The sequence below is a fragment of the Dreissena polymorpha genome, chromosome 5 (genome assembly GCF_020536995.1).
Source record: "Dreissena polymorpha isolate Duluth1 chromosome 5, UMN_Dpol_1.0, whole genome shotgun sequence".
NCBI lineage: Eukaryota > Metazoa > Mollusca > Bivalvia > Myida > Dreissenidae > Dreissena > Dreissena polymorpha.
In genome coordinates, this window is record NC_068359.1 from 19,339,584 (window position 1) to 19,351,579 (window position 11,996).

Sequence of the window (11,996 nt, forward strand, 5' to 3'; positions counted from 1 at the left end):
CTATTCCGCCGAGTACACACACTTCACGTATTTTATACCTTATATAAGCAATCTTCGTAGTTATACAAAATTTAACGACAAAAACAGAACTCTCCAAATTATTCAATCGTTTCGCGTTGCATCGCTTTATAATTTTTAGGTTTTATAATCGTCAAAAGATGCATATAATGGCTATATTAAAGCATGGTAAATGTTCAGTATTACTGTTTCCTCACAAATATCATAACTAACACGAAAATTTGCGAATCTGAAACAACTTTTTTCAATTTTGTCAATTTACCAAAACGTGAAAAGATCCCTTTAAGCAGCACCAAATCATTGCGTTATACTGAATCTTTTCATTGTACCTCATAACATAGAAACGAAAAATCAAACAAACGCAATGGATTTTAGTCATAGCTATTTATACGATCTCTTTGGAAGCACTTTATAACATAACAACAATAAAAACAGGATTGCTACAAACACAAAAGAAACATTTAACATAAACGTGTTGGTTTAAGGTTCACATACACAGTTAGAATAGCAGCAAAATTGTACATTGTCGTTAACAATAAACTGCGTCACAATTAATGACGTAGAATTTGTTATATTTATCAGGAAAACTCGTTGTTATGCGTTAATAGGTATAACATTATCACACCCATGTTCGGGTATTTATCAGGAAATTTGATTAAAGTTAGCAAATAAAATGACAGGTAAGATACATGGCAAGTATGGATCTAAGATGTTAATGTTAACGATGGATATGTAAGAAACATATACACAGTTAGTATATTCAAGTTAATGGTAAACTTGGGTTGTATGCAATTCTTTTGGTGTTATTTTTTTATCTTTTGAAAAATGGTTGTAATGAAATTCAATAAAAATGTCAACGTTCCCGAGGGAAAAATAGCACCAATCGATGTATCTATTTTTCAAAAAAATAATTTCTAGCATTTGCGGTAAGTCAAATATTGTTGTATGTCGCTAGTAAACGACCGTCTTTTGAACAGAAACAAAAAGAAACTAAACATATACTGAGATCAATCATTTAAGCTTGGTACAAATGGAAGAGTTTACCTTCAAAAACGAAAAAATCACACATAAGTAGATTTACATAATTGTCGATACTAAAAGACATATGTTTTATCAAAGGCTATGCAACTGTTAAACTGGTGACTCAATGTTCCAAAAAAGTATTTAAGTTTCGATTTCACAAGGGTTGCCCTAAAAAATATGTGTATTACCTGATTTTTTTTATTTTATTTTACTGTTGTTAACAACAAGATGTTTCTCTTTACAAGAAAAAAGAACGAACATTTAATTACATTCAATTTAAAGAATACATGTGTAATATAAATTATTCAAGTTTTAATACAGTCAACTCCACAGACGTAAGTGTGATTCAACGACGTATCTTCATTCAAGGAAAATCTTAATATTAAATATATTACTACATGCATAACGATTTTTTACAATACACTGCTTATGATGCAAAATAACAGTTTCTGTTATTTTTATCCGATTCCTTGTCAAGAAACGTCCGCATAAACAATTTCCTGTGATACATAAAAGACTCTATTAAGATGCGAACCCTGAGTATTCCTAGAAACAACAACAACAAACGTAACGAGCAAGCACTAACGTAACGTAACGTGACATTTAGTATCACCATGGTCGCCACATTGATTCGACGTCGCCATTTCGTCCGAATTGTCTCTCATTGGCGAAGTTAACGTCACCGGTGTTGGCTCTTACACGTTTATTTGACATTAGATCAACTCCGTCCTCGCACGGGCGTTTGGGACTCGTACGTCGCCCGGTGACATAATCATGTGGCGGCGACGGTTCGTGGCGGAATTGTTCGGTCCGACTGTGCATTCTATGGTCAGTGTCCAGTCGCGCTTGTTGACCATTGACGTTAAAGTGCGAGTAATTCCCATTTTCATCGTGCGAAAACGAGTTTGAACTGTCACTTAGACCACTGTCGGAGTCACACGGCGAGGGAACCCGTCGGACGGGCGACGGAGCATGAACGTTACGCTGTTGAACGTCACCGTGGGTAGGTTCCGTTTTAATTGGACTTATACTGAGCGGTTGTGGCTTGATTTCACGTTTTGACGTCACATGAAAGTGTTCGCGTTGATGGTAATGTTGTGGGTAAGGGGTGCTCGACGCAACCGGCATGCTTAACTGTCCGAACGCTTGTTGTGACGTCACCGGTGACGTTATCTGCATGTGATAGGGCACTCCTTGGTAGACTGGGATCACCGGAAATTGCATCATACTGTTTGCTAGGTAGCCCATCACGCGCGTTTTCAGTTCCGGATTGCCGCCGTTGACGGTGTCGAGATAGCGTGCAATTTCCGCCGCGCACTCGTTGAATCCTGCCCGGTACCGGCTGATCATGTTTGGATCGGACGTCATGGCCACTGCAATACACACATTAAGACATTATGATTTCTTGTTCGTATCTTGTGTAGCGGACGGTTAATCAACTTGTATCATATGAACCAATAACAAAGCACATAAGAGGTATGATGTTGATTGTTAAAAGCGTAGTTTTGAGAAATGAAAGCATGTTTTTTTGTTTTGAAAACTTGAGAATATATTTCGGTAGAAATGAATGTGAAAAATTATTGAAAAGCAAGTTAATATAATCCGGTGTGGTCTAGTGGCTAGGATTCCTGGTTTTCACCCAGGCGGCCCGGGTTCGATTCCCGGCACCGGAAAGCCTGTTTTTAGTATTTTGAAAAGCGTTAAGCGCGGAAGAATATGACTATAGATAAACATTATTTAATTCACAACAGCTACATCTTCGAAATCATACTATTTTTGAGATTTGTCATGCAATATTTTCATTCTTCTAGTACGTTTTACTTACCGTTCATTTGCTGTCTTTGGACCATTTTCAGATGCTTTACGGTCATTTCGAGAATGTCCGCCTTTTCTAATTTGGAATACTGTGTCGTCTGCAAATAAACATGTAAATATGTTAAGTTCCGTGAAAAGTAAAATAACGAATACCGGTACAAGAGTTTCTGACATTAATATTCATTAAATGCTAAAATGTAAATGCCCAGCGTGGGCTGCATACTTACTTATAATCATGACGTTGAAGTAATTTGATTATTAATGTTATTCTAATATATGCGCCATCGAAACGGATCGGTTTCCAGCCTTTAGATGACAATATGTTATATGAGTTTGTATTAGAATACATTACAACGTGATTTCAGGTGGATCTTTAAGTCTATGTTTTACACTATAAAAATGGTTAAATATGTAACATTCGCCTAATTAACACCGCGCACATACAGTATCATAATATAAGTGTTCTCTGCAAGTTAAATTTACATCAAACACACGGTGAGCCATATTTTGTTTTTATGACCTTTTTACAGACTACTTCATTATGCTTACATTTTTTACGACAACGTAATTGCTTTTGGAAACGTATTTGATGCGCGCTCTGAGAAAACGGGGTCAATGCAATCGTCACAGGCTTTTTATCAGGGACGAAATTTTCGTCCTTAATGGATTTTTTGTATAAATTCCAGTATACCGGTTAGCGGAAATTGCAGTCCCTAATTAGCCTGGGTGGACTGCACGCACATGCATTAAAGGCCGTTAGCGCAGAGCACCGTTCTTTTTTTCCTGCAAAGAATCAAAGGGAAGTAACTCTTACATCTTTATTCATGGCCTGAAGCACGAGCGACTTCAGCTGCACGAGACAGTCGTTGATTCGCTGTCGTCTGCGTTTCTCCATGAGAGGCTTGTTGTTCTGTAAAGAAAGAAGCGATATGATCGGTATTGATACCAGTAAATGTTTCCTCTATACGGCATAGACCCGTAATATTGAGTATTATAGGTCATTCACATTATTATTTGCACGGTGCACTACATTACAATTTCTTCAAGAAAAAATATATCATATTTATTCACAAACATCTGTTTGCAAGTTCTTTATATTACGAAGATTTTACGAAGATTTGCCCACAAGTGTCGATAGTACAATAAAGCGATTTCTGCAGATGTATACAGAATAGTGTAGATCGAAATAGCAGGGGGCAGATACAGATTCCTTTTTTTATACCCCCCCCCCCACCCCACTAACGCCCGACTAGGTTGGGCGTTACAAACAGACGTGCAAATATGTTGCAATATATTATACGTTTGAAATATTCAATGGCAAATGAAAAGCATCTGATCAAACACGTTTATACAAAAGCGTCACACTACGACATCCTTACATATATTAAATAGTTATTTAATATTTGCATACTGGTCAGGGTTTCCTCAATGTCCCTTTTGAGCAGTATGATGTAGATGTTCTTAAAGTAACACAACAAATAACGTTGATTTCAAAAGCTTGGTTGCATGGAGATAACGACAGAGACCATTCAGGAACCCCTGCTAGCATACTGAGATATCCACGAAATGCGCGTGAGTGCGTGTTGAGATAGCGGGGTAGTCGCGATGCACACCTGTGCAAACATATATCACATTCATCCAAATATGCAACAGATTAGCAACCCTCTACAGGTCCCGTATGTGCACACGTGATTGACGTTTTCGACTACCAGAGACCGTCACTGGAAATCGCTGCTGTGAAAAGGGGGTTTAATGCATGTGCATTAAGTGCCGTCCCAGATTAGCCTGTGCAGTCCGCACAGGCTAATCAGGGACCACACTTTCCGCCGAAATTGGATTTTTGCTAAGAACAGACTTTCTTGAAACGAAAAATATCATAAAGCGGAAAGTGTCGTCCCTGATAAGCCTGGGTGGACTGCGCAGGCTAATCTGGGACGGCACTTTACGCACATGCATTAAACCCCCTTTTTTCGCAGAGCACGGCCCATTTAGTCACGTCGACTATTGGTATGCGAAGTACTATCCAGTCCACAGGGGCCCCTGTGATCAAGTCCGAACTGCGTAGAAACGTTTGTTTGAGCAAATATTTAACTATAAACGAGTAAAATCAAATCAAGTAGATCTCAGTTAGTTAACAGTTCTCTGGTTTTCGTGGGGATTGCAGAATGTTTCAATATGATGCATTAAAGCAATTCATTTCAGATGGTTATCATTCTTAAAAAATCTGTTGAACGTACGCGGTACAGTATTTCTTCTTAAATGTAGTTTGATGGTTTGGACATCGATAAGGTTCCACAACCGTATTCAAAGACTTGAAAGACAGCTTATTCTGCAGCAGCTTTGAATGATATATGGATTATCTTACTTCGATTTAATAGTTGCCAATTCTACTGAACATACTAAAAGAAAATAATTTGTACAAAACCCCAAATACTTCTCCATTTACTAAGAATACTATTGATGCTGCTGATGGCTGCTAATAAAGTTAAATACATGTACTTATGGGCTTCTATAAACTTTCCGATTTAATTTTTTTTACACAGTGTTGCACCGATACATTTCAACAAAAGTATCAGATACAAAGCATCCTTTGCCTACATACCCGTCTATTAGATGAGGAAACCTTCTCGGTTTTTTCAGGAGATTCATCCATTGTAAACGATCACGCAATGCTGTAATTAATTAACAATCCAGATAAAAATGTTTCTCCATATGCACTTTGCACATTCAGTGGTTTTGCGGCGTTTTGTTTATTTGTCGATTTATATATTTTATCCACTGCTTAATCCAAGCGCAACAGTTCAAATCTTCGGGGAACCGCAACCTGTTGCTATCATGAAATTTGTCCGTTTGCGGACTGACATTTCTCAAGACTTTAAACAATTCATTTTCACAATGTGAATTTTCTCAATTACTCGTTCCCACGATGATCGTTCATTATCGCTGGCCAATTAAATTGGCCAATTTGCAGCTAACAAGTGTCTACTCGACGCCGATTGGTCGAGTGTCTTAAATCCCGCCTACGCGCCTGTCAATCTTGCCGTAGAACAAACGAACCGAGGTGACCGCACGCGCGAGCCGAGGTCATCCGCATACCGATGCATGGGAAAGACACGCCCCCGAATAGAAACTCTTTAAACCGACAAACTAACAAATTTTCTGACCAAACGATGTTTCGTGCTTATACCTACTTACACTAACAATCGTGTTTATCTTGCGACGGTCGTGTAATTACGCTGCTCTTTTGTGCGGTCTCGCGACTTGGTAATCTGACGCACAGTAAGATATTCAAAACCGTGGGAAAACGGGCGACTTCTGTAAACTTTTTTGAAAGCCGACAAACGGTGTAGAATTTGACATTTATAGAATTACAAACACATATGGTTAAAATATTGTTCCATCGGATAATAAAGCATTTAAATGGTAGAGGTTATATTGATTGCCCGTTTTATATTAACAAAGAGAGCGGCGATAGTGCCTATATGCGTATTCAGCAGAGAATTATGTACATGTACGTCTCATTTTCTTTTTTTTAATTACGTATACACTTTACTATTAAATGCAGCTAATCACGTGATCTCATAAAACAAGTATTAAAAATTGAGTTCGTCAAAAAATTATCAATTGATAAGACATCCCAAATAGCGCAAATACTAAAATCAGAATAGTTTTAAATTGTGGATCATAACAGGTTGGATGTTATATGTGAAATACATATAACAGGTATCTGCAAACAACATAGAATGCAAATAAACAGACTGGCAAACACGTTTGTGTCCGTTAAATAATAAATTTGTTAGAAGATAATCAGAGAATTCATATTGTAACAAAGACTCGCTATGTAACAGTCATAATAAATAATTATTTCTCCCAAAGGCGTCGCAAAATAACGGCGCTCTTTAACGAAAAGCACCCAAAGGGTTTAGGTCACGCCTCAAGCAATGATGCTGCGAACGATTGTTTTATTATCTGATAGCAAGGCGCGGGAACGTGCGATAGCCCGTATTTTACACCGTTTTGTCTAATCTTATCGCGTGGCAATAGCCATATCGGCCCGATATAACACTGGATTACTCGGACAAGGTTCCGCGCTTTAGGTTGCGCATTTTGAGACATTTCTTTGGCACACAATTCGGTTGGAATGATAAAGTAATTCTGAAAGACTCGGTGATTCACTGCGAAGATTAAACCCATTCACGCATAGCGTCTAGAAAAAAGGCATTGGCAGACAGCGTATACCCAGATGAGACGCCGCACGATGTGGCGTCTCATCTTGGTCTGCGCTGTTTGCTTACAGGAATTTCTGTAAGAAAAATTCTTATTATATAGATAAATATACTAGACAACCTTAATTTTGGAAATAAATTGATCCAATTTAGAAGGATGGCAGAGTCCACTAGGCATAAATGGGTTAAACGCATGCCGTTCGTGTGCGGACTGACTATGATAGGAAATGAATGAGAGCGCTTAATATTGATAAATACGAAAACGGACCAACACATTGAAAAGTCTCGTGAACGAACGTACAAACCAGTCGAAGACGAATGTAAGCTCGCTACTTATGCGACCTGGGGCCATTCTTGTGATATACACACTCTCTTGTCACTAAAGTACCGCAACTTAACGCAGAGGTTTTCACAATGCTGAACCTGTCAATCTTAAATGTTTATTGATGTCGCATGTAAACCAAATGCGTTTTAGAACTGTACGAAGTAACTAAAGGGAGACAATCCAAATATAAAGCGATCGAAGCTTATAACTCTTTGTCTCCCTTGAATAGTATCGTTTGCTCCCCAGCTCCCTATCATTAAATGACGACAATGCTAGAAAACAATGAAGAATCGAATGGTTCGCAACATATATTTTCTTTGCGTTCACAATTTTAATATTCACACTTCAGTAAATTTTGTTCCAACATACTACACACATCATGTTATAGCAATTTACAAAGGTCTATTAACCAGAATCAAGTTTAAACAACAAATCTTAACTATCATGTAATTCTTCTCTTAGAACTTAACATGTAACTTATCAAAACAAAAGCCAGACATACATTCATTTGAATCAGCGTCACAAAACAAGCACTCTTACCGGTATTCAAATTTCCAAAATGGAAATCACCCCTTATTCTAAATAAAACCTTAATATCTTTCTATTTCAACAAAACATGACACATCAATGTACATAACAAATTCTATGAATTTACATTTACTGAAACTCACTTTCATCAATTTTACCATTAACAAAAATAGTATTAATTACACACATACTGTATTTACTCTTAAATACAATAGCTGCTTTTTAGACAAATGGAATATTTATGACTTAAATAATGGAGCAATAAAATGTGTCGTCGAAGGAATCAGTAATAAAAATCAACATTTCAACAATGTTTCAGTTGAGACAAAAGAACAACATTTTGCAAAAACAAAAAACATGTAAAAAATCATTACTAAATTTTAGTTCGAAACAAAAAGAGTCAAATTTATTTGAATGTTACTAAAACTTCAATACTCGAACCATATTTAAGACAATTGTATGTTCCTTCTTCTTATATAATTTCATTCATTATTTAATGGTTGACAACATAAAAAAATGTATTCCTAAATAGTTCAGAAAACTTGACAAAACAATGAACAATGCACTACGTGTGGCAAGGGACACAATTTCAATTATTATTTTAACAATTGATACATAATTATCTACCTTGATAGACAAAGGTGACTAACAAGTGCCATCTGTACTGGATTTTATACACATGTTTAGCCGCCATTTGTAACAAAAACATAAAAGCAAAAAAAAAATCTTTTTAATTTTAATTAAGTTTCTAACACATACTTAATAAACATAAATATAATAAAAATATAAGCAACAAGCCAAAAAATATATGCTACTATCTGTATTAAAAATATCAGCATCTTGCTAGTTAAAACTTTAAATATATTGTGGACCATTAAATGGGGAATTTTATTTTTTTTTTAAATTTTTTGTTTACATAATTGATGTTTACAGTTTTAATATTTACTTTATTCACAAATTAATATCACACAAATCAATAAAGTTGAAAGTGTTCAGTATTCAAATCGTTTGCAAATGACTCACATACAGAAATAAGTGTATAAACAAGACAAAAGCACGTCTGCTGCCGTAGATTCTACAAAATATAATTAAAGTAGAAATGTGTCACAGACTGCATTGAAACTTATTTTGATGTTATACGTTTTTGTAAATTTAGTTTATTAAGGAGTAAATGAAATGATTAATAAGTGTGAATTTAGTAATAATTAACGTGAAAAGACTCCTATATATGCCCCGTGCTCTGTGAAAAGGGGTCTGCACAGGCTTATTAGGGAAAACACTTTCCGCTTTTATGATATTTTTCGATTCAAGAAAGTCTCTTCTTCGCACAAATCTTGTTTAAGCAAAAAGTTTCGTCCCTGATTAGCCTGTGCAGACTTAACAGACTAATCTCCGACGACACTTTACGTACATGCATTAAATCCCCTATTCACAGAGCACAGCCCATATATACATTTATAAGCAGACAGTAGTAACCACTATCGAGCAGATAAAAAATGCACATCATCTGCCTTGCTGTGGAATCATGAAAATATTATTGATTAAGGATTTTAAGTTAAGAACTAGGGTTGAAAATTCTATTTAAACAAATAGCATTGGTTTATAATATTTGTGCTTGCAAAAGGGTGAAAAGGGAAAACATGTTTGCATTCATTTAACATTCACATGTTCAATTCTACAACAAAACAAAAATGCAAAACTTAAATGATCAGATTTATAACAAATCTATTTTCAAATCAACTTCATATCACACATGTTTTTAACAGTATAACAAAATATTATAGCACTTTTTAAACAACTCAGAACTAAAGGCCTAATTTAGATACAAAAACAACAACATTTGCCAATTATACAAGGAAAAACAATAAAAACATTCATGGTTTCATAATCTGTGGAAATGGTTTCAGAAATACAAGATTTCATTTGAAATATAGTGAAAATAAAGATGAACTACTCTACAAGGACAAATCAAATAGACTCAAACATATTCATCCTCATTTTAAACAGATGTCTTAGTAACGAGCTATTTTTACATGAACATACAGGGGTGTCAATTGGCCAAAATCTTAAATCCTGAAAATAAGCCTAGCATGTGGGGGGCCAGTGCCAAAAAAGGGTTAATTATTAATTTAATTATGTCAACTGTATTAACAATATGTCAAATTAAATAATTTATGTTAAAAATGACATTTTGTGACAAAAATCTTTAAATACCACAACAAAAATCCTCTAATTCATATCAACATCAAAATCAGTTTTTGAGGGCCAAAATCCTGAAATCAGGAATAATCCTGAACTTTGACACCCCTGACATACCAAATAGACCTCAAACAAATTCATCCTCATTTTAAACAGATGTCTTCGTAACGAGCTATTTTTACATGAACATACCAAATAGACCTCAAACATATTCATCCTCATTTTAAACAGATGTCTTAGTAACGAGCTATTTTTACATGAACATACCAAATAGACCTCAAACATATTCATCCTCATTTTAAACAGATGTCTTAGTAACGAGCTATTTTTACATGAACATACCAAATAGACCTCAAACATATTCATCCTCATTTTAAACAGATGTCTTAGTAACGAGCTATTTTTACATGAACATACCAAATAGACCTCAAACATATTAATCCTCATTTTAAACAGATGTCTTAGTAACGAGCTATTTTTACATGAACATACCAAATAGACTTCAAACATATTCATCCTCATTTTAAACAGATGTCTTAGTAACGAGCTATTTTTACATGAACATACCAAATAGACCTCAAACATATTCATCCTCATTGTAAACAGATGTCTTAGTAACGAGCTATTTTTACATGAACATACCAAATAGACCTCAAACATATTCATCCTCATTTTAAACAGATGCCTTAGTAACGAGCTATTTTTACATGAACATACCAAATAGACCTCAAACATATTCATCCTCATTTTAAACAGATGCCTTAGTAACGAGCTATTTTTACATGAACATACCAAATAGACCTCAAACATATTCATCCTCATTGTAAACAGATGTCTTAGTAACGAGCTATTTTTACATGAACATACCAAATAGACCTCAAACATATTCATCCTCATTTTAAACAGATGTCTTAATAACAAGCTATTTTTACATGAACATACCAAATAGACCTCAAACATATTCATCCTCATTGTAAACAGATGTCTTAGTAACTAGCTATTTTTACATGAACATACCAAATAGACCTCAAACATATTCATCCTCATTTTAAACAGATGTCTTAGTAACTGACTATTTCTTCTGTAGGGTGTCCCCCTATTAGTAAAAGTTTTTCAGTCCAATCACAGCAGGGGATAGATCTACCCAACCCAATTATGCCTAGTGTCTACAAAAAAGGCCTTGGCAAACAGCGCAGACCCAGATGAGACGCCGCATGATGTGGTCTGTGCTGTTTGCTTACAGGAATTTCTGTAAGAAATATTCTAAATATAGAAATAAATATACTAGACATCCCTAATTTTGGAAATAAATTGATCCAATTTAGAAGGATGGGAGAGTCCACTAGGCATAAATGGGTTAAACGTTTCGTGGACACAGTAAGGCAAGAGTCATCAACCAAGTAGGACAAGTTCTCAACATTACAGGTATAAATGAGCTGTGCTCTGTGAAAAGGGGGTTAAATGCATGTGCGTAAAGTGACTTCTCAGATTAGCCTGTGTCCGCACAGGCCAATCAGAGATGACACTTTCCGCTGTTATGATATTTTTCATTTTAAGAAAAGTTCTTTTTAGCAAAAATCCAGTTAAGGCGGAAAGTGTCATCCCTGAATTTTATTCTAAGAATTTCAAGACTTGCATACATACTTTTAACTGTGATCTCTGCCCGGTTTCATACATATTCTAAGACTCAAGAATAAAGAATAGACTTTGAACCAAGAAAATAATTCAGCGTTTGATAATACAGGCAACAAATGTTTCTTTTCACATAAATAAATTGTTATACATGAATAATTGTGTAGTTAGGTGGTAAATTTAATATCATATTGAAATGCATAATATTATTGGAACATTACAGTTTAAAA

General features: G+C 35.4%; 1 protein-coding gene, 1 long non-coding RNA gene and 1 other non-coding gene across 6 annotated transcripts; 1 reads left to right on the forward strand and 2 right to left on the reverse strand.

Annotated features, from left to right (window-relative positions):
* Positions 1–386: 386 nt before the first annotated feature.
* On the reverse strand, positions 387–6,035 carry LOC127831817 (transcription factor HES-1-like). The gene is made up of 4 exons (XM_052356890.1): positions 5,459–6,035; positions 3,671–3,766; positions 2,867–2,954; positions 387–2,414 (listed from the first exon to the last, which is right to left on the reverse strand). The coding sequence occupies exons 1-4, from the start codon at positions 5,507–5,509 to the stop codon at positions 1,651–1,653; spliced, it is 999 nt and encodes a 332-aa protein (XP_052212850.1). The 5' UTR covers positions 5,510–6,035; the 3' UTR covers positions 387–1,650.
* Trnae-uuc (transfer RNA glutamic acid (anticodon UUC)) lies at positions 2,643–2,714 on the forward strand. The gene has a single exon. It is a non-coding gene; the product is annotated as a tRNA-Glu (tRNA).
* A 1,665-nt stretch (positions 6,036–7,700) lies between the features above and the next one.
* Positions 7,701–11,996, reverse strand: LOC127831743 (uncharacterized). Of its 4 annotated transcripts, none has more exons than XR_008026478.1 (3): positions 11,161–11,331; positions 10,336–10,560; positions 7,701–9,912 (listed from the first exon to the last, which is right to left on the reverse strand). It is a non-coding gene; the product is annotated as an uncharacterized LOC127831743 (long non-coding RNA). The 4 variants fall into 4 exon arrangements; XR_008026481.1 differs by lacking the exons at positions 7,701–9,912; positions 11,161–11,331 and adding exons at positions 10,636–10,710; positions 11,011–11,104 and having other exon boundaries at positions 10,146–10,560; XR_008026480.1 differs by lacking the exon at positions 7,701–9,912 and adding an exon at positions 10,636–10,710 and having other exon boundaries at positions 10,147–10,560; positions 11,161–11,996.